The 26,220-nt window shown below is 43.4% G+C and overlaps 1 protein-coding gene across 8 annotated transcripts in view; it reads right to left on the bottom strand.

The window, feature by feature from the left end:
- The window catches only part of PIEZO2 (piezo type mechanosensitive ion channel component 2), a 1,512,892-nt gene that overhangs the window by 241,756 nt on the left and 1,244,916 nt on the right, over positions 1-26,220 (bottom strand). For 5 of the 8 annotated variants that reach the window (XM_069613375.1, XM_069613368.1, XM_069613370.1 and 2 more), the window contains 5 exons: positions 22,442-22,531; positions 21,099-21,220; positions 10,117-10,188; positions 4,268-4,371; positions 1,128-1,226 (listed from right to left, as the gene is read on the bottom strand). In XM_069613375.1, coding sequence (XP_069469476.1) covers positions 1,128-1,226; positions 4,268-4,371; positions 10,117-10,188; positions 21,099-21,220; positions 22,442-22,531 — 487 coding nt within the window. The remainder of the gene's footprint in view (positions 1-1,127; positions 1,227-4,267; positions 4,372-10,116; positions 10,189-21,098; positions 21,221-22,441; positions 22,532-26,220) is intronic. The other 3 variants (XM_069613372.1, XM_069613373.1, XM_069613374.1) reach the window with 1 other exon arrangement.

Below are 26,220 nucleotides of genomic sequence, written 5' to 3'. Positions count from 1 at the left end.
CGGGGCTACAACCAAAAGATCAGGGGCTATAGCCCCCTTAGCCCCCCCCTAGCAACGCCCCTGTGAAGGAGTACCACAGAAGAAATGAAAAGCTTCATTTTGAATGTGAGTTTAAGGACATATGGGAGGGAAAAATGAAGAGCCCAATGAAAACATGTTCTGTCTCCAACATCATGACCAGTGTGCAGCATCGAATGTACAATGCTCTCAGAGGCCTTTAGGTCGGAAGATCTTGCCTCCTTCGCATGTTTTGACTGCTCATTGTGGAATCATAATTTTGGGCGAGTGGCATTTGAAATCATGCAGTGCACCTGGCAGGATGATTTGGTCAGTGGTAGATGTAAGAGAGGAGTTGGTGGCAGCTGCCCTACCCCCACCCCCCCAGGACACCTTACAGATCCCAATGTGCCCGGTAGTGACATGGTATTGACTGGCAGGCTCTGTAGAGCCCTTTTCCCTCTCTGTCACCAAAAGCCTGCTTATGTCGCTTGACTTGATAATACAGGGAAAGACTAGAAAACCTGAAATAAAGCCCCTGTTAGGGAAAGTGATTAAACCACTGTTTGTGTGGTGCGCGCAGTGAACTGTATTATACCAGACCCGCTTCCTGACAACGACAAACACACCATCTATGGAGCAGAACAGAAGTGAGGTGCATCGCCAATTGAAAACACGCCCACTTCTTCAATGAACCAATGGCAGGATTGATGCTGAAATTACCTATGTCCATTGCCACATAGGTAGCTCACAGCTTTTTACCTGAATTGAGCGCTATGAACGCATGCAACATGTTTTGTTCCTCTTATTATGACAAAGACGCTGATTTCAAGGAGCACAACACACGTCTGCATTTTCACTTCCAGAGGTTTTAAAGCGAGGAATCGTCAAAGGAACAACAGGACTACAATATAACCAGATAAAATGCAAATTCAAACCCTCATGCCAAATATTTTAAGTCTTTTCTTTATGTTTATACTTTTTTGCTTTGTAACACACCTCTTTCTGCTCTGATGAAGAGAAAATGCAGAGGATGATAGCAATGGGAGGGAGTCCCATTTTCTAAGAAGCTACAGGGAGAAGGGGATGGGGTAGGTCACACTACACACATGAGTAAATGACAGTAATACCTTTCCGGCTTTGATTAAGTATTGCAGAATAGTTTTGGGCAGTTTAATGATAGACTTTGGCAAGGCTATTAAGGCTGAAGCAAACTTTCCAATAGCTTTCTACAAAGAAGGACAAAGCAACAGGCGTTAGTGGAACACATACAAACGATGACTGTACGTACGCACGCGTGATTGTTAGCCGCAGGTCATGAGTAGTACAGCAACAGTCACATTTATTGGAAACCAATGGTGGACACAAGTGCGCTTTACTGTAAGCTCCAAATGTGATAACGATTGAACAGGAGAAAGATCACAGCGGAAAGGATCTCGCAATGTCTCAGACATGGAAAATCAATTGAGAATTGTTCAAACGTTATCTCTAAGTCAATACATATAAAGCCCAAGAAATGGTAACAAGACACGGCTTTGCCCTCAACTGATGCGAAAGCCATTTAGCAACACACCGGCAATTTACAAGACATTTGTTAGCAGAAGCTGCAGTAAAGAGTTAGTGTATCCATTGTGGGCCTTGTCCTTAGTAGTGTGCATGGCATGGCACCAAAGCATTCTGGGGGTCGTTAATGCACAGCAGCAACATTCATCATACACGTGCCAGCCACATCCACCCACATCCATTGATTCACAGTGCATTAGTCTACTGCTCCTCCACTAAACCAAGTGTCCAGCACTTACAGTAACAAGCCCATTGACGTTCCAAACTCAAATCCCACGTCTGCATATACCCGCGGGGAGGCAATCAATAGCATTACATTATTCATTAGTGCAGACCCTTAAGGGTACATCTTAAAGAATAGTAGTGCTATTTCCTGGAGTGGCGATAAGTCTGAGCAAAGTGGTTCCTGCAGCTCACCCACAGTGAGAGACCAATAGTATCCTGTAAGAAGATCCACAGACGATCAGTCGGCTCATTACAGTCCGACCTATTGACTGACAATTGGCAACGGAATGGTCCTTGACCTCTTTCCAGTGCTCTATCATTAATGAAAATGATGTGATCGTTCACACAATCAGGAGATTTGATTGGTTGAGCATGTCCCAGAAACATTGCAACATTGACACCTATTGACAAAAGCTATCTTTTTAAGTTTGCAAATTGGATGCCACAAGGTGACTATGCTGGTGAATAGCACATGGCAGGAGATGCTAGACTTCTACGTAGAGAGAGGCTGTGGCAGTAACCATATTTTGTACCTACATTTTTCCGGAAACTGCTTGCAGTATCCGCTGTAAGTTGTATCAAAGGGTTTTACCCTAAAATCAGGGCACAAGCAGAAGCTGTTGGTATGGAATTTTCAGTTGGGATAGGCAACTTAGTGCCTTTCAAGATTGTAACACCTCTGGGCCGTGTCACATTCGAAGTTACTTAGTTGTTAAGTGAGTGAACGCAGACATGGACCGCCCTGTTTTGGGGCCCCTCAGATGGATGTTGACCATATGCTTTAAGAATGAGGCAGCCTCAGGGACAATGGCAACACAATAAATAGTTAAGGTCACCTATTTAGCATGCGCATCCATTATCACTGTCCCATTCAAAGGTCAGTTTTTTCCAGTTCATCAGTGCACCTTCTGTTTTCTAGGAAATGGGCCAGGTTCATTAGTAGTAGGTAGTGCATTCTTCCACGTTTTATCAGGCTGCAATCACAACCTTCCTATGGACTCCATTGAGCTGTGTCCATCTGGACCTATCAAAACCTACGGGAAACCAGTGAGTACGCTTGCAATACTTGATTTTTGGAACTCACAAATGGTTTATTAAGTTTTCAAGGAGAGACTGCCCTGGTCCTTAAACATGGTGCCACTGGGCCTCTTCTCAGCTTGCATGACTGTGCAGCCAATGTGGACTTGGTGAAAGATCACCGCCAAGATTATGCATGCAGCAATGAAAATAACAGTTTCAGTGGCTTGGAGGACAACTGACTCTATTTAGCACCACTGCTTGATGAACTATAGCAGGGGAGCAGGAGTGGGTGATGGGGCTGGGTGACTCTCACAGTTGCTCTAGTCCTTCTCCCTAAGGTGATCCACCGCCGTGGTCACATCATGCTTCTGACCGTGCCCTGGGGTATGTCTGCCAACGTTATGCCTGTTGGCTTTCTGATCAAAATTCACCCCCATTGCAGTCTGTGTAGTCTTTCCTAACTAAGCTTCCACTAGAAACATTACCAAAAGTTGCAAGTGCTTTTGGTAAGCCCTTTGTCATACTTATCGTTTTCCGGCACCACCATGTTTTCTTGATAGAAAGATAATGGGTCCTGCTCTCATTCATTCTGCCACCTAATACAGACACACTGCTACTACTGCTCCCTGCGATTCCCAGCCTCCCCTTTTGAATACATGTGATGCTTGTGATGCTGGTAAACCAGCCCCTTTAAGTGACCCAGGGGCCCCAATACGTGGAGCAAACAATATAAACATGTTTATGGGCATATACCAATACTATAGTTATACATGTACAACATATCAAACCATGCATAAAATATGATAACCATAAATTCAAGTTCCCACTTAGTACATGAGAAATTCAAAGACATAGATACGGGCGCGCACACACACATGCAGGCACACACACACACACATACACACACAATCTTAAGCATCACTTCTGGTATCTGATGTGGATTATTTGCACAGACCTAATGTGTATGAGAAATACGTTCAGTGGGAATAGAAAACAAAGATTTTTCCATTAGAGGTACCCAGTAATAAAAACGTGTTTGAGAGCAACACTTTCTTCTTCTCTGCAATAAAAGAGTGTTGAATGCTAAGCTTTAAAGACATACACAAGCAATTCCACCAAATTAAAGATGTCCTTTTCACTTGTCTTGTTTTTGCAACATAGAAAAAATAAAGTTCAGAAGAAAGCTTTATTTTTGCTCGACTTTTACCTGCTGGGGACAAGTGAAGGAAGGCTCACACTCCAACACAGTCTCTGTGTTGCAGGGGTCAGGCAATGCTTAAGGCAAGCAGCATTGCAGGTCACGAAGCAAAAACATTCACTCTGACATTCAATTGCCTTCTCGAGAAAGGCACAGCAGAAAGAGGACCGAGCAGTATTGGGAATGGCAACACACTCAAACACAGCAGGTTGGGTTCTGTGAGGGAACCCTGATAGCTCAGCACTGGGCTCTCACTGACCGTACCTGGAAGGCAGATCTTCTTCGAGGGTCGTCCTCGTCCTTCTTCTCATCATCTTCCTCTTCTTCGCTGTCCGTCTCAAATAAATAATAATCTCCACTTCTGACCACTGAGTGAGACAAAATAGTTCCTTATTTCTGGCAGAGGCTGGTTTCTTTCCTAAACGCGCAGAAAGTCAGAGGCTGCGCTAGTGAGAGGAGTGAACGGCAGGCGAAGGGGAAGGCGAAGGGGTTCAGCGACAGAAAGTGAACTGCAACATGGATAGTAGGAGGTAAGGTGTTTTCGGGCAAAAGCGTCAGAACATCGTATCTTCAAGAAAATGGCCCTACTAGAAGACAACAGATGCCAGAGTAGAAGGTATGGGGGACATGTGCTCTGGATTGCTAAGCTCAAAAATGTACAAAAATTCAATTCTAAGCTAGATTTCCTAAAATCAATGTTTGGAATAGTGACACCAAATGAGACAGGGCCAATGTTACGTACATTCCGTTGTGATATAAGCAATGAGGGTTGCATTTCGTGCCATCGGCGGCACTTTGGTAAACCATGCGCAACAGAAAAAAGGCACACTGTAAGGGGAAGTGATGTACGCTAGCAGAAATGAACCATGGAAAAATCACTCTGAGAATCTAACATGCCTGACCTCCAGCGGAAAGGCGGACCGCTTAAAAAACTGTAGTGACATTCCTAACACATGTCAGATAAAAGCGCCAGTAGTAGTGTGCACTGACTCAACCTGCTTTCAAAAGATTTCAATTTGCATCAGTGGATTGAAAAGGGCCTCCCAAACCTCCACAAGTTAATATACACAAAATGAACTCTGCCTTATATCCTTGAACAGAAGCATTTAGAAATCGTTCTAATAAAGTAACAGTCCTAGGTGAGTGAAGAAACAAAGGGGAAATCAAACAAACATAAATAGAAGGTAGAGGAGCAAGAGAAAATGTGGATTTACACATTACTTTGGCCAGCATTGAAGGCTGATGAAGTAATGTTTGGTGGAAAGCTTAACAATGTGCAGCAGTAACTAGGAACAAGTAACACGCTCAGTGGTAGAATACTGAGAATATTACCCAGAAATAAACATTTAACCCTCATTATAAATAGCAACTGCTTATGCACAGTTCAATCATACTTTGTGTTGGGAAAGTTGGGTTCATTTTGTGTTGAAACAGGCATATGCCATTGCAAAAAAAAAGACATCGACATATTCATGAAAAGTGCACAAGGATTGTGAAAACTACAAAAACATCAAAGATTATATTGATGTAAAGAATCGAGAAACAGATGAAGTTTGCTGTGTTCATTGCCCACAGTTAGACTCACTGTGAGAAACATAATAGATCCAGGGGGAAACAGGGCTGAGCCACTGGGGCTTGGATTGGGTAAAGAAAAGTATGATTGAAGTGACATAACACACTTTTGATTGCAAACATCAGTGTGAAACAAACTAATGTTAGACAGAGGGCTCTATAAATTGGTTCACACATCAGCACTGATATACTTTAGAAATGCCAAATCGATGTATGCAATGAAACACATATTGCTACATTATGGCATGGAAAAGTAATTTGGACTAGTCTACACCTAGTTAATATTCAACAATGCCCATTGTTCAAGAAGATAGTCATAATGAGGGTGAAATGATTCAGAAAAACAGCCCGAAGGCAACACCTTTACAGGGGATTTCCTTAACATTTAAATAAAAACGAGCCATTTTCAGAGTTGGTAGGTATTTTGGTTCTTGTTTAACCACTTGGCGAAAGGACCTAATTCAGTAAAGTTGATTGGCCAACGGTATGTGCTGGACCATAATTGTTTAAATTAAATATTCATCCTTACTGAATGAGGCCCCCTAAGAGACGTCACCCAAATTCTCTAAAACAGATTGTTTAAAATTACAGCAAACAATTACTAAGCATACATATATATTCAATCATTAACCATCATTCTCGTCTTAACTTTCCGAAAAAGGATAGGTCTCTCTAAAGTAGCCCGGTGCCCTTTAGAAATGCGACTACAGGCACAGTTTCCTTGTGACTTGATAGAAATGGGCAGGGAGTGCACTTGTGTCTTAAAATATGCATTGTTAACACACACACAGAATGGAAACACCTTGTTCTGAGAGCTGTCCCCTTGTTCTAATAGTTGCACCCCAGACTATAGTTTATTCAGCTTACAAGATCAAATCCATTTATGGAAGTAGGCGTGCCCATAACCCTTCCTTGGCAGCAGTGATCCCTCCATGCCTTCAGGTTATCTAGATCACCACTATGCAAATAGTTCCCATTTAGATCCTCTGTCTGCACATTTCTCTTTTTTGGAGGTTGACTATATCTAGGATAAATGTGGACCAGATGGACACCTTGGCTGTTCCTTTTGCAAAAGGAAATTGTGAGATTGCGTGGCACTAAGGTACTGAAGACAGAATACTCTAATACACCATGGAATGTTTTGTCAGTTTACTGCAAGGAATACTAATGACCACCTTCTAATCATGGAGTGCTTCGGTCTGAACCAGAGAGCTCTGTTGTGTGGTAGGTGACCAACACCTGAGTTAGTGGCCCGACCCGAAGGTGAATGCTTCTACTGAGGGCAAAGATAACCTTTGACACAATAGAGCACAATGGTAAGGAGATGGCCATTGGAGTCAGTCCATGGGGAAAAGGTGCAGCCTCGCCTGGGGCTTCCTGTGACACAGCTTGTCCATGTCTCCTTGACTAGTGTCCAGTGGGTACAATTTATTGTCATTTGATTTACAGACAATAAGCAATGGCATTAGCTCTGTTTTCTGGGTGACAAGTGGGGATTATTTTTGTTACACAGCCCTTTGGTCTTCATAATAAATATGATATAGCTATCACTCTATAAGATTCAATGTAATATAAGCAATGGCTGGCAGCTGTCTTTTTTTTGTTAAGTGTGTTGGACATTTCTCCTGGGAACTGGCAAAGAAAGAGTGTTGACATTCTGTGTGGCATTCGGAATCGCACACCCGTCTCGGCCCCACTTACTAATGCACTGCACCCTCTTTATACCACCATCCTTGGCAGGTGAGCATTTTGAGTGTTGTAACGAGGTGTTGCTGTACAGGGGGAGGATACGGCATCAGCTCAGTACATTTCGGAAACAAGCCACTGAAGCATCACATCGGGGAAAAGAAGTGGTTTGGATGTACCTCCGAGAGCCTCGTAAAGAGGGTGTGGCAAAACTGCATCGAAGATGCAAACAGCGGTGGGCCTTGGAAAGATCAATCTAGGTTTGAGGTTCTAGACATTTGAACTGATTTGAAGGTGCACCAAGATGTTTTTCGACAGAAGCATGCGTTATTTAGCGTGATCAAATATTCTTTAATAAGGGGGGTACAGGATCTGCCCTTGACCTGAAAAAAGTGAGCAGACGCTGCCCAACCACGTGTTCCCTCAACTTGTGCCCTGAAAGTAACAGAATGAGGGCAGTGTACATTTAGACGTAAATCCAGAAACACAGGTGGAGTGTTAAGTAAGACCGATAAATTATAAATATCTTTGCTTTTTTTGTAAATTAAATGTTTACTATGAAACAAGTAATCTTTGCCAACCAAACCATTTACATACTATTAAAAACATCCTAGTAAGATGTGTGTGCTCTCCCTTGTGGAGAGTGCCAGCACTTAAGCCAGGTGATTTGAGAACTGCTCTGGGAAGCTTGCTTAAGAATTCCACTCACTGAAAACGAACTGTTGTCTCAACCTTATCGCGCTCCCCAAAGGAGCCGGCTGATGAGCATTAAGATCATTGGAAGCAGAAAGAAGGGCCACACAGGTTTCCGCACACAGAGGATTTCAGTAGCACAAAAGCAACCGTCAGAGGACCTGGCCATTGAAGCCGTACTGAATAAGAAATTGAGAATTGAGAAATTGACCACAGGTTGACCACAGGTTATGCATTGGTGGACATGATGGGCTTGTAACCCATCAATCATGTAAAAGGAGTTAGATCTTTAAGAACAACCTATACCCTATAAAGATGTCACTGTCCCATTGCAATATAATCTGGGAAGCGTTCTCCTCAATTTGCCTCTTAAGGAGACATACCAACCAACATTGCCCTAATCTTTCCTCTATGCACTTGCCTTGAATCCCGCCTGTCAGCTTTTGAGGATCCCTCTTAGTTGTTTGGAAGAAGGAATAGAAATGTCCTGTTATAAGCGATGGTTGTGTGGACCTGCATGGATGCTTTTGAGCATGTGCACGTAAGCCATGGGTCCTCTGTCTTCCTACTGAACAAGACACGCCAATATAAGTGAGAGTGACACATAATTAGCAATCAGAACATGTGCAGGTTTCAAAACCTTGCACAAAATCTACTTTTGATGATTGTGATTGTATTTGAGCAAACCTGGACAGTTGGTACTCTGAAGACACATCATCAAGATTTCCCAGAAGCTTGATCAGGCTCTTGCTTCCTTGACCAATCAGTGTCAATGATATCAAGCTACATGAAAGGAGACTTTGGAGAACCACCTTAAACAATCCCACCAAGGGAATCCAGTGGCTGTTCCTGCTGAATATTCCCCTGAAGCTGCCTAATCCCACTTGGGTCACTTTGATCAAAGTTCCTCACCACTGCTTCTCACTGGACCTATCATTGTCATGAAACTAACTCCGGAGAGTAATACACCAACAAATTCATGGGACCGACCATGAGGACCTACCATGTGTGCTTTGTCAATGCATCCTGCATGGGCCAATAGGGATGTATTTTCTTGGCTGGAGCACATCGTCTAAGCTGGTGACTCTCAGAGCGGACTCGGACGGGCCTACCTGATTCTGTAAAGCCCATCTAATCCTTAATCTGCATTCAGTCCCTGTTTGGTTTCCATTGTTTGTGCTCTGGGAAGTAAACTAAAAAACAAAGGATGCTTTTGCCAGGGCTCCTTAAACCCTAGGAGAGGCCCATATCATCCAGCTGAGGCTTCGCCTTCTCGTTTGACCCCGTTTGATTGTGAAGAACCACAACAATGCGTATAATGTTTTAATACTTTCACTGTTTACCCACAGACCTGCATGGGACCTGCATTGACCCCTCAATATAAGAGTTTCCAATCAAACCCCAACATAGCAGTTGGCCCCAATGATTGTTGAAATAGTTCTTAATTCTGAAAATCTTTAGTGGTTACTAGTTTACCACATTATCCTAGTTGGTACAGTCCTCTTTGTTTGGTCATCAAGTGATTTAACTCATAGTTGTACTGTATTTGACCTAGTTGTACCTGCAAAGCCCCCCCAGCACTTCGCAGTATATAAGCCTTTGAGTTTGAATCATGTTCCCAAGGACAATATGAAGTATACTTGAAAGAGGCTTAAGGGCCTTGCTTCTATCTGCAAATCCTCTGGATTGCAGTAGTATGTATTGCTTTCAGAAAGGAAGACTAGGGTGGGCCTAGATCAAGCTCATATATGGATGTCATGCACATATCTTCCCTTGGTAAAATAACAATCCCATCCGCGTGATAATTTCTGATTTTGCCACAGTTTGATGGTTGCAAATCACTATTTCCGGTTTCTACTTATGCTACAGTTTTCCCTTGCATGACTGATCTATTCAAGGCCACACCATGCTTTGGACTTCGTTCCGCGAATGCGCAGCAGTGCCATTTCCAGAAATGTAGTGATCTGTGTGCCAGGGCAGGCACATTAGTAAATCAGGGCCAGCGGTTTTGCTGGAAACCACCGGTTGGGGCACTCAGACCCTCTATTGAGTCACAACTGTAAAACCATGCATAAAACAAACAGGTCGTGGAATTGCTTCAATTCTGGTCAAGGATATAAGGGTTAAATCCATGAATTTGACAGATGATTGAGAAAACCTACTGGAAGCATGATCAACCCAAGGCCGCCACCACAGCTTTTTTTTGCCCTTGGCTTTCTCTTTCTCTGCTTCTCCTAAAACAAAATATGTTCAAACATTAATTTTTTTTCAAAATAGTAAATACTTTTAAACCTCATTTCACGACGTAATTATAATGATTATGATCAAATACACCTTCAAGGATCGTAGTAGTTTGCGACCATCAGTGGGAGACACATATGGCTATAATATTGACACACATTTTGATACACTCTTATGCAATATAAACGTATTGTACTATGATTGCCGACACATGTTCTAATGCAATTCACTTCCCAATCAGTATACAGTGTTATTTGTGTAACTTCCACCTTATTCATTGGCTGAGGATGCTAATTTGTTCAGAAGGGGTAGGAGAACATGCTGCGTAATGAGCCAGGTACGGTTCGGAACTATAGGTGTTCGATGTGTGATGTGTTTAACGATAGACCATCGCAAATTCTGCTCCAATTAAATTAAAGTTGTAGAATGCTACACTGACACAAGGGAGAAATTGGTCCACCTCTGGAGTTTAGCAGTAATTCTGCTGGAATTACTACCAAAATCATTTACTCTTAAAGTCACTCGCTCCTTTGATTTAACCCTGGGGTTAGGAGTGGGTTAAAAGCGGTGTTAGTTGCCATTTTTGTAGTCCATAGGAATCCATGGAGGGATTACCCATGAACAGTAATTCTGCCGCAGTAAATCCAATTCTTTCTTACAGAAAAGTGGATGGTTTATCTCCAGATGTTTGCTGGAGGTAAATCCTCGACTTCAATGCAGTGGTTTGGGAAAGTGGTGGTAAAATGACAGTAAATGAATTACTTCCATTTTACACCCGTTTTTGGTATGCAGTGAATTTAACAAAAAGCAAGTGCAACAATAATGAAAAAATACTGAAAAATAAATATATGGGGTATGGGAGTAAAGGGTTATAAGGTGTGGGGGTTGCTTCGGGAGGGGTTGGAAAAGTGGGGAAATGGGGGGTTAAAAATAAAACAATTAAATATTTCTTTTCGTTATTATTTCATTCATTATTTTTTTATTGGTTTAAATCACATATAACCCCGTTTTTTACCCCACTTCGCCAAATTCATTATTAGGCCCATTGGCTAGAGATCGATGACAGCACTATGTCTTCTTGCTGCTGGAGTGAGTACTTCAGCTGTAAATGGAGAGGACAAATGTCGGACCACACCTACTAACTTGCCCCTCTTCTCCCAGATGTTCGTGTAAGCCCCTACCTACACTCCGTGTTACAAGAAAAGTACAATGGGTGTGTCCATGGTCTGGTGTAGAGCTGTACAATCAGCCTAACCACCACAAAGCCACTCCTTAGTGCATTCTATTCTATCCATATTATGGAATCCTATTACTATATCTCCCCGCCGCCGTTGTACTGTACAGCGTTCCATTGCTTCACAGCTAGGTCGGTGCGATGTACATATCAGCGCATCGATACATACATTTCACACACAATGCCATACTTAGCAACTGGGAGAAGGCCTAAAATCAGACTCATAGTTTACGAAGGCCTCAGCGGGTGTACTATAGCCTTTATCTGAGTATGCCTCTTGCTGACCTTTATAGATACATTTGTGCAATGATCTTTATGCTCGAGAAAAAGGCACTACAAATATTGCATAGGACTGAATTACAATTGATGCATGAATGAAATGCTGTATTCAACCATGATCAAACAGAAAATGTGACCCAGGTGAGATCCAGCCTTTACCAACAACTACCTACAAGCCCATTACAAGATCTTTGCAAAAATACTAGACATGTCATTGAAAATGTTTCTGCCCACAATTATAAAAGCAGGATTTATAAATGGCCACTTATCTCCAGCCAGTTCCAGATGTCTCTATTCTGTCCTGGCCAATGGGATTTCATGGCAATGAAGGCAGTCTTTTTACCATGCTGATTATCCGCATTCCAGCCATCTACCGCATTCTATGGTGATAGGTTTTGGGCGCGAGAAGGGAAACAAGGTAATGGTGGAATAGAGATTACAGGGGTTCGAAAGAGTATCAGAGGGGCAAGATATTGTTTTAGGGCGATGACCCCCTATAAAATGAAACACCACACTAAAATGCGTTAAGTTGTCCCTTGCAACCAGATGTCCCAGATCCTGATTATCTGCTTGATGATTTCCATGTTTCACCATTTTAGTCCTGTTGTTGGATTCATCCTGCTTTGTCATTTCATCTGTTATTTGTTCCCGATCATTTATCAGCTTGTATGATTGTATGCTGTTTAGCTCCATGAAGCTGTACCTCAAGAATAAACTGGAATCTACCCAAAGAGAAGTGGGACACTGATTTAGCTTTTATTTTTTTTATGGGTTGTGGAGAGAGATTGTGGGTAAAATTAACTACACATCCAGTTCTGCAAACTTTACACAATGTGTGATTTTCCTTTATAATAGAGCTGGGCTAAGTCCCCTATGTATGCATCAAGCGATACTTTCTCCTGAATGGATAATGCTTATCTCATCGTGCCTCACAAAGTGCTTTAAGAAATCTCCTAGGTCAGTGTAAAGTGGTATTGTTCTGGGTTCTTTGCATCTGCCAGCCCCCCAAGCCCTTCCTCACCTGCCAATGAATTTGTAGGTGGTCTTGAATTTGATCAGAATTATCGATGGTATATTGCGTATATAGTGGAATGATGCTGGATGCTACTTTGCCATATAATCTCTAATGGGAACACTTGGGTGGTCTCTCACACAGGTCTTGGTGGAACAGTATTTGTTTCAGGCATCATACTAAGTGCCAGAGAGTAAAGTCAGAAGCCGAACACAGGATTGTTCAGCTTAATGGCTTTCATTTCTGATTACACACGCGGTCCGTTCAATAGTACACAAAGGGCCAACTACCTCAGGCGGGAGACTTTATCACAGACACCCATGAAGGATGATGAGCGTTCCAGATTCTTTTTATAGCCCTCGTATTGCTACTGCACCAAAAGAATACTGGCAGCGAGACAGAATGATATGAACACGGTTTATGAATGAGTGCCATCAAACTAAATGTTGCTATGATTTCCGTGATTTCTTGAATGCTCTTTTTGCATATATTCCCGGCTGGCATGCACATATAATGTACTCATGGTGTCTATTCATTGGGGTTGCTCGATCATTGACCTCCCTGCCCTCTTTTTTAGGATCTGTGTTATCACCGCGAGTAAAAAGTCCAGCATGCCAAAATGCCATTTTTGGGGGGATGTGTGCATTTATGTGAGAGGGAGACCCACTAGGGCCACCTAGACTCTCCTTACATAATGGATTACCCTTATCCACCCCTCACATACAACTGCTTCAAAATCCCCCCAAAAACCGACTCATTTTGACATTCAGTATTTTTGTCAGAGCAGTGAAGCACTGATACTCCCTTTTTATTGAGTTGCAACTTCCCTGTCCATTCCTTGTGCATGCAAATTAAAATGTTTTTCCCCATTTATTCTCTGAATGTGCCTTTTTATTACTTTACTTCAGTGCATGTAATAGTCTGCACACTAGTGCAAATTGTCTCCCGCTGTGCCCCCTTAACTAGGTTTCACCTTATTACTGTGAAAGGTGCACACCATCCTCATGTCAGTACTTACCCTCTACAAGGCTATTTGTTCTTCTCTCATAATATCGCTAGGGGTCTAGAGTAGGGCCATCTGAAGTTGTCCAAATTTGCCTTACCTCACTTTCTGAAGTTGAACTCAAACCTTTGCAAACTTCACAAAGTTGCAAAGATGTTCACCAACACATTTAAATACCCACAAATCAGATTGTGCATGTATTAAGTATGCATATGTCAAAATTAGTGAAATATTTTGTTTAACTCCACATTTGTATCCGAAATTCAAACCCGGCTATGTTATACCCATCAAACCAAGAAAGCAGATAGGGAGAAATATCACTGCAAAACATTATTTGCTGAAATGATTTCTCTCAAATCAATTACAAAAAGGTCAAAAACAATGCCATGCACTGTAGGCAGAAGGTTACATATTATGGGCCCGATTCATAGAATTTATTGCACGGTTCAAAGTGACGTTGCGCTGCTGAAAAGTGACGTTGCACTGCCGACACAAACCCTGATTCATGGAACTGTGCAAAGGGTAGTTTTGCAGTGCAAAGTCCGTGCATAGTCAGTGCATAGTCATTTTGCAGTAAAAAAATCACTTTTCAGCAGTGCAAGGTCACTTTTCAGCAGGGCAAAGTCACTTTGAACCGTGCAAAAAATGTCATGAATCGGGTCCTATATTTCGTCCTGTTTTTTTTCTCATGACTGCTCTGTGAATGATGTTTGAGCGGAAGATTCTGGGTGCATCCCGTGGTCCCCTGGATGATCATCACATTTTTGACATGCTAAAACACAGGTAATACTAAAATCACATTTGTTACAACTTATTAGTGATTCTCTTTTTTCACAATTTTCAGGGAGGGATGGAAATGTGAAAATGGAAAGCAAATATAATAAGATAATGCGTGTTTTCAGTTCTGACAAATGTACTTTAGCAGTAAAAACTTCAGAAAATATAGTAATCAGTACATTTGTATGCAGGTGAGCCATATAGTGCAAAACAAGCTAACAAGAGCTGGAGTGCTATACAATAAAGCAGGTGTCACAGAGTGGGGTTGGGGGTAATGTAGCAGGGCTTTGGCACACATTTGTCAGTGAAGTGCACATTTGTCAGTGAAGTGCACATTTGTCAGTGAAATGTTCCTTAGGGTCTTCAGATCTTTCCTGAATCGCAGGAGGGAGGGGGCTAGATTAATGTAATCAGGAACGGGGTTACAGAGCATGGGCGCATAGTAGAATGCTTGTTTTCTGGTCATCTTCTTGAACTATTCCATTTTGCCAATATCTTCACTCCTCCTCTTTATCTCCTGAGAGGGTGATATTTTCAGTATGTTGCCGTCCTGGGCATTGAAGCTTTGTAGCTGATGAAAACTATCTAGAAAGTGATGCAAGCTTGAAGGGAAACCAGTGTAGTGCCCTGAGAGAAGGGGAAGTGTAGTTGAATTTCTGTAATCTGGCAATGAGGCATGCTGCGGCATGCTGCAGCATGCTGGACAGCTTTCATTGGGGCCAGAGTAGCGGTTGGGACAGCTGGGAGGGAGGCATTGCTACCATCCAGGTGGGAAAGCATTGGGCCTGGACAACGGATATGAAGTTTGAGGCTGGGTGAAGTGTTTGATTGGCTGCAGGAGTAAGAGCTGGTACCATACTGTTAGTGTCTGCTTGGCCATGTGTGCTTTGAAGGAGAGGTCTCAATCGATGGTGAAGCTGAGGGGCTTTGAACTAGGGACCAGTTGGGGGGAGAAGCCATTCAGATTCATCTGTGCCACCCAATTCTGAACTTGGGTGCATTTATGGCATCCCCGAAGTAGTTAAAACTTTGTTTTGGAAGGTTGAGTTTTAATCAGGTGCTTGACTTCCAGGCTTGAATGGAGGAGATTATCAAACAAAGGGGTGCCTGATTAGCGTCCCAAGTCCTTCAGGTGTCATATACTGAAAGAAAGGGGGAATTGGACCTTCAGGACAGGGAATAGCCCGCTTAGTACATTTATTTTTTCATAAATACCAATAAATGTTCATTGTTAGTTTCTAAAACCTTTTATTTGCATAATAAATTCATACACAATGCTAAAATATTTCAATAAACCAATACTTATAACTTCGACTCATACTGTTTCACTCCTACCATTCATGCTACTTTTTGCTTTTTATAACAAATTAATGACATAAATAGATTTCTCTGGCCTCATCTATAAAAGACCTCTAAATCTGTTTGAACAATTCTATAAAAAATCATCCATCTTTCTTTCTGATGGTTCCGTCTGTGTGTTCTTATCACACCAACAATCGTCTACACGTGTTTCAGTTGTCTATTTTCGGGACGTCAATATTCATCGACCCTTAATTCATACAACCTTCTTCAGGTCAAGATAAATGGGAGTTTCTTTGTTCCCACAAACATCAAGTAGGGTGAGTATCACCACTTAAAACGAAATTCAATTGATTCTGTCTATGCGTACAAATGTGCACCCTATTTCTTCAAGAGGGGTTCTTCGCAAGAGAGACCATTCATTAGATCAAAGGACTCCAGCTGAATACTGTGTCTGAGTAGTTTCCTCGTTCTCAGAGAACCATCATCAGTAGTGACCTTGATGTAAATTCTTAATATTTGTCTCTGCAGCCCCACAGTCTTCCGTCTTGTACAACGTCTTCCGGCGCTGTTGATTTCCTCGCGGCTATCCGTTCAAATTGGTAAAAAACAATCCCCTATAATACTTGTGTGGCAGCAGGTTCACACACAAAATGAATGGTCTCGTTTGTGGCCTTCTTCAATCTCAAGGCTTGCGATGGGAAGTCAAGGCTGTAACCTGGAAATGCTGCTACTCAGACACAGTATTCAGCTGGAGTCCTTTGATCTAATGAATGGTCTGTCTTGCGAAGAACCCCTCTTGAAGAAATAGGGTGCAAATTTGTACGCATAGACAGAATCAATTGAATTTCATTTTAAGTGGTGATACTCACCCTACTTGATGTTTGTGGGAACAAAGAAACTCCCATTTATCTTGTCCTGAAGAAGGTTGTATGAATTAAGGGTCGATGAATATTGACGTCCCGAAAATAGACAACTGAAACACGTATAGACGATTGTTGGTGTGATAAGAACACACAGACGGAACCATCAGAAAGAAAGATGGAGGATTTTCTATAGAATTGTTCAAACAGATTTAGAGGTCTTTTATAGATGAGGCCAGATAAATCTATATATGTCATTAATTTGTTATAAAAGCAAAAAGTAGCATGAATGGTAGGTGTGAAACAGTATGAGTCGAAGTTATAAGTATTGGTTTATTGAAATGTTTTCGCATTGTGTATGAATTTATTATGCAAATAAAAGGTTTTAGAAACTAAAAATGAACATTTATTGGTATTTATGAAAAAATAAATGTACTAAGCGGGCTATTCCCTGTCCTGAAGGTCCAATTCCCCCTTTCTTTTGATTGGAGGAGAGGCAGTGTTTCAATTGGTGAGTGTTAGTGAGGAGGTTGAGCTTCAGGTATGGCTGTGTGTAATCAGAATACTGGTGGATTTTGCTGGTGGATCTGGCCAAGAGTGCCTCCATGTAGGGATTAAATATGACAGGGTGAGGGTGTAACCTAATGGTACTTCACAGGTCACTGGGCATTGCTAAGATCTGCAGGTTTTTCATCTGGATGAGGTGAGGTCTGTTGGCAAGGTAGGAGTAATTACATCGAAGGACTGTAGCATTGAGTCCCATCTGAGATGACAGGGTGTTCAGTAGCACTTTCGGGTTGGCCATGTGAAATGTGGCAGAGTGGTCAAGCAAGACCAGGAAGTATGGGTCACATTTGTCCAGGATGAGGAGTTCCTCCCTCCTGACCTGGATGGTGGCAGTCTCGGTGCTGCATTTTGATCACAAGCCAGACTGGAATTCCTGAAGTAGACTGTGTTAGACAATCTTTTCATGTAATTGGAGCCTGGCAGTCTTCTCAATCGTCTTGCCAATCAAGGGGTGATGGGGCAATAGTTTGCTAGGTTATTCAAGGTGATTGTGTGCTTCTTTCCCAGGGGAGGCACTGCCCAATATTCAATGTGTTGGGTAAGATGCCTTGCAGGTGTGAAGCATGCATAATGTGGACAGGAGGAGGGTGAGCCTTTCCTCTGATGTTTTTCACGATGGAGACTGGGGTGACATAATCATCGTAGGCGGTGGCCTTGAGCTATGTGATGAGGTTTGTGAGCTCTCCACATGCCAGGGTCGTGAATTCTGACTATTTTAGGACATTGCTTGGTGGTCTGTTAGGGAGCCTACTGCCATCTATAGTAAACACTAGAAAAGGCAGGAGTCAGAAATGTTGTATTGCTGTGCCCTACGTGTAGGGCACTGGATATGCCTTCTTCCATAGTTATGTGGAATAGACACTATGCAGCACATTGTCCATTAACACATTCAAATGTTTGTGGTAGTGGCATTCATTTTCCCATGCACAATCTGCTGATTCAGGGATTCATTCAATTTTCCCTTTACAGCGTATCTGCCTGCACTTAGAGATATAGGGCCTCATTACGACCCTGGCGGAACGGGTTAATGGAACTCGCTAAAGGAGGTGGACCCATTAAACCCGTTCTGCCACATTACGAGGTCCCCTCGCGTGACCCGGTAAGGACGCCTGGTAAAACCAGGTGTTGTTACCGGGTCCCGCGAGGGGAAGAGGGAGCAAACAACGGGCCACTCGTAATCGGCCCGTTGTTTGCTCCCTCCCCCATTCCTATTCAACCCTAAGGGGGCTGAAATGGGAATGAGGAAGGTCCAGGCCCGGGTTCCTGGAGGGAGGAATTACCAGGCCCTCTGAACTTGGAATGACCCGATAATTCCCCATTCTGGGAACCCGGACCCGATTTTGGTGGCAGAAATCGTAATGAGGCCCATAATGTTCGTGGTAAGGAACATGCAATATACACTCAACATACATAACTGTGTGAGGGGAATACAGTGGTGTGCCAATGCCACTCTGCTTAATTGCAATCATATTCCATGCACCCTGCAAGAGATTAGAAATGTATGCTCCCATGTTTGGGGGATGACAAAATATATCACTGTAGGAGTTGTGTGAAGCCCATCACTAGTTGGATGAGCGATAATTGACTAAGATTTGACTGAACTTGAACACAGACAGGCGCAGATCCTACCCATAAGTTGCAGTGGAGAATGATGGAGTCCCCATTGGTGCCTGGTTCCACTGCTCATGATCTGGGTCTGAAGCTGGATGTCATGCTTTCTCTGTCCCCCAGCACTACCATCCTAGTATTTATGGGAATAGTCACCCTGTCTTCCCTCTAAACTGCACTCCTCCTCATGGTATACACAACCATTTCAGCTAACCTGGACTATAAGAGCTTTATCTGTGACCCCTGGACTACCTTGGTTGGCACCTCTGATTGCTCTAAAATACAGAACAAGATCTCTGTGCGAGTCCACACAAATGCTCACAACAGTGTTATGTTCTTTCCTGTGTACAGAGTGTGCCCTGTATCTTCCCTCTGATTGCTTATGCTTACCCGAATTGTACGTTATGAAGATGCACTCATTTTGCCCACGGGGGGAACATTGATGATTGCATAATGGTTGTGATTTTGGAACCATTTAATCACGTTGCTCCACTTAATGCCCACTCTGAGTTTAGAAGGGCTGTCTAGATGCGGCCCGTGGGTCCTTGATTACCTGTTGTTCACAAATCTCTGCCCATACCCCAAAAAGACCATGATGTCCAGTAAGGGGTTCCACCATAAGTGGGCGTCTGGCCACCCAGTCATACACAAGAGGAACACAATCACCTCATATGTATATCTGTTGAGATGATCAAATGTAGATTGCAAGGATGATTCTGTTTCAAAGACAAAATCAATGATGTTGTGTGACTAACCAGGCTCTTGACATCTTCAGGGCACAAGGATACCTGACAGTCTAGCCATTGGCCGACAAAATTGCTGCACTGCGCAATATATCCAGCAGAGCTGAACTATTAACGGACACTGCTGGAACACAGCACTGTGCTCTCAGGAGTGATAATCTTCAATAAATCTAACAAAATGGCCTTGCTGGTTGTACTTCCTAATGTCTAATCGTAGGGCAGCTGACTTAAAGGCCATGCACCTCTCAAAATATTGCATTTCCTATGCATCACCAAGCTCCTAAAACATTGAGCAGCATTTTAATTTGCTTTGAGTAATTGAATTGTTTTATTTACTTTGGGCATTGCCCAATCAAATGTTTCATTATCTCACTTGGCAAATGCATTGTGCCGCATCTGGCGACAGAGCCATCACCGAAATGATCTCATCGCACAGAGATGTATTGCTTGGCCTTTTCAAGCAGCTTTTGCAAAACAAGTGAAGCAATTGTATGTTACAAAAGACCTATTTGCATGTCAGGTCTTTGAACACCGTTGGGTGCAATCCTAAAACAAAGCCTCGGTCAGAACCCATGCCTTTATGAGTGCTTAGTGCCATGGAGCCTGCGGCCAATGCAGTAATAGGTCATGGTCATGTAGCCTCAAAAAGTACAGAATCCTGGATAAAGATGAAAAACTGCATTCGAAGTGCCTCCAAGAGCCCACTCTCTCCTCTGCCAAAGTTCTGCTCGGTAACATGCCACTCATCTGAAACACACATTCCTCCATCATGTGTTCATCTCCTTTCATCACAGTTGCACGATTACTCATCTGTGTTTGCAGAATGAGGCCTATAACTGTGATGTAGTAACATGAGTTATGCTAGAGTGGAGCGCGGCTGTAGTATCAGCGTGCACAGCGGCCTTAGAAAGTGGAGCTACCTATGACAATGGCAAGTGCACATCTTAGCCTGAGTGGCTGCACCTGATGACTTGCTTCAACCTCTCATACCTTGAAAGAATGGTTGTGGATCTCTGGCAGAGTGCTACTCAATACCCTTGCAGGCATTCCAGATGTTATCCAGGCCAGCCCTAGTGAAGGTTTCCAAATGAAGACAACACAAGGTTGGATACCGTTTGGCGTAGACTGGCATAGAATTTGGGGCAGGGCCAGGAGGCTACCCGTGAGTTGTGTGTGTGTGGGAGGGTGGGTGTGTGTGTGTGTGTGGTGTGTGTGTCTGGTGAGTGTGTGTATGTGTGTGTTTGTGGTGTCTGGTGTGTGTGTCTGATGTGTGTGTGTGTGTGGTGTTTGTGTGCCAGTGTGTGTGTGTGTATGTGTGTTGTGTGTGTGTGTCGCATGGGTTACACACCCACAAAGTTCTTCCATAGAGAAGGTGCCAGTGTTCTCACTTGGAGTAGCAGGGCGTAGCAATAAGGATAATGCCCTCATCATAAAACTCACACGTTCCTACTTTTCGAGAATGCTACCACATTGCATTTTAGTGTGCTCTATGTACACAGAGGTAAATCCTAATGGTACCTTCATCGTCGTCGTCTTCCGGCTTCGGGATTTCCTGGCCCTCGGCGGATTCCTGGGCCAAGCTCAGCATCCTTTCTTTACCTTTTTTGTATTTTTGTTGGCGGGCTTTGATGCGGTCCATCCTAGCAAAGAGGGGTGCAGTTAGTCTCGGTTAATGGAAGACATCTGATAGGCTCGTGCATACCAGGCATGCAGAGGTGGGCGATGTGTGGCGTGTGCTTACGGGCACTTCAAAGGAAACGTCGCCACATAGTCATCACCCTCTTGGCTGAGGAAGTCAAGCTTTGCTCCATTAGTGCTTCAGGGCTATCCTTCAGGTATGTCTGCTTCTCATGTAAACTAACACATGTGACAAAGCAAGCCATTGGGTCTAGAAAGGCACTTAGTAGAGAACACTAACATGTCAGGGCAAGTAAAGGATGAGAAGTCTTTGCTTGGTTGGTTGAGTTGGCACGGCTTTGAACATCTGATTGACAAGTCTTTTGATTCCATGCAAACATGCATGGGGTGCTATGTGACTAAACCATGGGAACATGGGAAACAATGCTGGCAGAGAATGCAGGTGATTTCGGGGGACATATGACTTGGGGGTGTGTGGAAATCCATCTGTTACGCTAAATCACAAACGGTCTAGCCTGAAAAGTCTAGGGTTATCTTAGTCCGGTGTTGTGAGGATGGGCTGCCGCGTGAAGAACACTCCTAAAAACAGCGCACATCCAGAGCAGCAAGTGCGCAGGGCTCAGATGAAATAACTGGCCGGGGGGTGGGGGGGGGGCACAAAATGAAAGCCGCAGTGAAATGACGCCCATTAAACCGCACTCCATTTCAAGGTGCAAAACGTACAAAACACATTAGTGTACACTTCAGAATCACACAGCCAGTTCCCAAAGAGGTCTGAATGCACCCACTTGCACAAACCCACACATCAAACAAGCCAACACAGGCAATTGCGTGCCCCCTGTATGATCTAGAAATCCCTCAGTCGCCCACGTTGTGACCAAATGCACATGTGCCGAAGTGACTGTAGGGAAGAAACGAAGTCATTTTGTGTTAATCAACTATGTCTTGTTTTTCTTTTTTCTGATACGAAAAGACTTGCCAGTAATGACGTGTTTATGTTCATGGGAGGGGGCGGTGAGGGGTGCTAATAACGGGGCGCGGTATATTTACTCACTGCCAATCATACGTAAAGCAAAGCGGGAAGAGCAGGCCAGAGCGTTGCCCTTTCCTTTTACGCATACAGCGAAGGACAATGCAGCAGCCGACTGGAACTTGCTAAGGGTTATCTACGAAGAAACATGCAGGCAAATAGAAATGCACAACTCCAGAGAAGCAAGCCGTACTGTCTCTTCAGCTGGTCCATTGATTTCTTCTCTTCTTCGATCCGAGCCTTCACAGCTTTAACAATAGTGGCCTGGAAAAGTTCTGCCCCTCTGTGGAAAAATAGAAGTGCAGTGTTAGGCAGCTTAGTTTCCTGTTGGTCAAAACAATCATTCCTTCCTTCCTTCCTTCCTTCCTTCCTTCCTTCCTTCCTTCCTTCCTTCCTTCCTTCCTTCCTTCCTTCCTTCCTTCCTTCCTTCCTTCCTTCCTTCCTTCCTTCCTTCCTTCCTTCCTTCCTTCCTTCCTTCCTTCCTTCCTTCCTCCCTCCCTCCCTCCCTCCCTCCCTCCCTCCCTCCCTCCCTCCCTCCCTCCCTCCCTCCCTCCCTCCCTCCCTCCCTCCCTTCCTTCCTTCCTTCCTTCCTTCCTTCCTTCCTTCCTTCCTTCCTTCCTTCCTTCCTTCCTTCCTTCCTTCCTTCCTTCCTTCCTTCCTTCCTTCCTTCCTTCCTTCCTTCCCCCTCTTACACTAGGCTGTAATTCCTTCCCCACTCTGATTTGCCTCCCTTCACCCCTTACTATTTCCGGTGCACCTTCCAGCTCCATCTTTCCTTCCCTTTTCCTCCTTTCTCCCCTCACTCTGACTCTCTGTTGCTTCCACTCTCTGTTTTTCTCTCTATCTCTCACTCTTTCAAATCAAAAGTGTCTATATCTTTCGAATGTTTGTACTATCTTCACCACAGAAAATTACACATTTTATATGACAAAGCCAAAACAAACATGTGCCTGGCTGAAGGAACTAGTTTTACAGCGAGCACAGATGATTATGAATCATTAGTTAAATACAAATCAATTGCAGTCTAGTTGCTCCAAATATATGCTGCTCTCGTAGTAAAGTAATACATAGTGAGCACAGTGTGTCCATTAGGGAAAGATACTCAGAACTGTAAGGCCTAATTCTAGTATATTTTAAAATGAGAATAAATATGTCCACTTAATACATGTTAATGCTGGGCAACAAAGTGTGTTAGATGTTATGTTATGTTATGTTAGCGGTACTTGTATAGCACACCGTCACCAACGGAATTGGTCCCCAGGTGCACTGGCGGATCTGTAAACAGGAAGGGTGGGTGTAGGATTAGTCGGGAGGAGGGGAGAAGGAGAGTGGGAGAAGTGGTGTGCTGTTGGCAGCTTCAGCTCGGTATACACCAAGTGCTGGGCTTTGGTGCTAGTATCGGATCGGATGAAGGCCTCGAGTGCTGTGGGTGAAGTTTATGTGTTGATGCGGTGTGGTAAAGTGCGTGCGGATTGCTGGAAGACAGATGGTTGTGTTGTTTTGTGTGGGTTTACGTATGCAGAAGATTGAGGGTTGGGTTTGTGGGCTCTGTATCCTGGTTCAGGTACTTATGATTCCGTTAGAGTTGTATACCTGTGGGTTCGGATGTTGCTGGTTCCTGGTGGCTGACTCGATTTGGTGGTGTTGCGCTGATCCAACTGTATCCTATTGAGTATAATTTGGATTGGTGGGTGCATCTGAACCTAATCTTCAGGTGTGGGACTAGGTGGGTGATATCTATTCTCAGGTGATCTAGTGTGACCCTGGTCGGTTAAGGCTTTGAATGGTTCAGGGTCGGGGCCGTGTTAAAGTGTTGTCCTAGTGGATCCGTCTTGGTAAGCGTGTGTATTCAGAGGTTCATATCCTTCTGTCCTGACTGGTTCTTTCATTTCCGTGGGGTGAACATCCTTGGGCCTGTTTAGTTGTAGTTTTGTGTGGTAGGGCATTGTGCTTCCTGCTTTGTATTGGTGGACAATGTGTAGTGATGAAACATTCTGTTTCTCATCCATTGCATTGGGGCCCGTGATGCAGTGCTTCCTTTCACTCTTTATGTTTTGTTCTTATGGCTGTTGGGGAGGGTCATAGTTAAGGTCATGGTCCTCTTGATGATTCGGTCTAGTCTTTCTGTCTTCGGTTGTTATGTTTACTGTCTTTGGTCGTATTGCGACTGTCTCCCGTTAGGTCCTTTAGTATGCCGTGGGATATTTACCTCAGATTTTCCCATTGATTGATCGTTGTGTATCGCAATCGCTCTACGTTCATTGATGTTTTTAGCTATGTCAGTGCTCCTGTGGCCAGTCTTTCTAGTTATGACGTGAAGAGCCAGGTTTTGAGTAATTTCCTGAATAATAGGTGGTTTCTTGTGTTACGTATGTACTTTGGAAGGTTGTTCCAGGTTTTCGGGGCTTGGTGATTGTATTACACCATCACTGAAACAAGCTTAAGAGGCAGAGAGACAACCTTTTCTTTTACTAACTACACTGGCCAAAGGCAACAGGTTAATCCTCAAACTACGCAGACTGGCCCATTGGCGAGGTTTCAGAATTCAGCTCAGATAATCTCCACAGGAACCCACCAAGATAAACAGATCATGGCATCTCTATTTTCTCTTATTTTATTCTTTCGGTGAATGCAAACCTTCTCCAAAGTGTTTGTATTTAATTCAATGGCTGCACATACAGAAAAACCTGTGTCAGGCTAAAACGAAAGGATTCCCGCTTATCCTGTGACAGGTCTGGGTTAAAGACCTGTGTATAATGTAGCTCAGTCATGGAGGAGACTATCGACTTGATTTACAAAGCATTTTTCAATGGGATGGTGTCATATTCATATTAGTGGTCTTAAGTTAATGAGGTACGCAACATAGCCCTACACCACCCTCGAGATACAATGAGTGCACCGAGGCACAATGTGACAGGCCAAAAAACAACCACAAGCTCTTATTTTATTTTTCTTGGATGGTCTGGCCATACCCATGCCTTAAACATCTGCACCAGGTGTGGTAATACGATTTCATATGATAGAATGAAAAAGTAGGGTCCAGTGTTAGACCTCTCAGTTTTCATCCAAAGCTCTGCTCACCTGAGCTAATTTAGAGGCTTGCCCCACTTTAAATTGCCTGTGAACCTAACTCTTTCTTAACGGAGCTGATCGACCCACTGTACTTTGCCGCCAGGTGCAATTACTCCTGAACGTCTTCCAGCAGGATTACCATCACAACAGGGACGACATTTCAGCAAAATGCCAAGGGTAGCGCAAGTGATGTCACACAACCCTTGACCCCCTGATGACATCACAGGAAGTGATGTCATTTGACCCCACCCCAAAGTGATATCGCGGGAAACGATGGAACACAACCTTTCACCCATTGACAAAACAGGAAGTGGCATCACAAAGCATTGTACACTACGAAAAATATGGTTATGATATCACTATAATGTGATGTATATTTCATACAAGAATGGATCGCCATATGTATCGTTAAGATCAGTGTGTATAGGCCCATATTACCATATTACTGTGAATGCAAGCAGACGTCCATGACCAAATGATAATGATGTGTTATTATATAGCGCTTACGCTTAAGCGCTTTATATAGAAAAAACATACACCCAATTTCACCCAACCTGTGTTGGCACTCAGTTATCGACCTCAGAAGGATGAAAGGCTGAGTTGAGGCGTTTAAGAACAGATTAAATCAGTGACTCACCCCCTGAAGTGTGCCTGAAATAAACCTTTACTGAGTCTAGCAATTATCGTATAGAATTCCAGAAAGACACATTATTTGGTATTCCTATTCTTTCTTATTCAGGGTAAGTGCTGAAAGTGTTAGTCTTGTTGCACTCCTGTTCTTATTGTTCTTCTTTTTTAAGGGGCCTGAACAAGAAAGCCAGCCACTCCAGAAGTAAAGAGCCACATGGTGCTGGACACAGCCCAGGAGCTTGCATTACAAAAAAAACAAACAAAACAACA

Source organism: Ambystoma mexicanum, chromosome 5p (assembly GCF_040938575.1).
Source record: "Ambystoma mexicanum isolate Mex_15411 chromosome 5p, UKY_AmexF1_1, whole genome shotgun sequence".
NCBI classification, from domain to species: domain Eukaryota; kingdom Metazoa; phylum Chordata; class Amphibia; order Caudata; family Ambystomatidae; genus Ambystoma; species Ambystoma mexicanum.
Note: the sequence above shows the minus strand (reverse complement) of the source record. Positions and strands in the feature narration are given on the sequence as shown.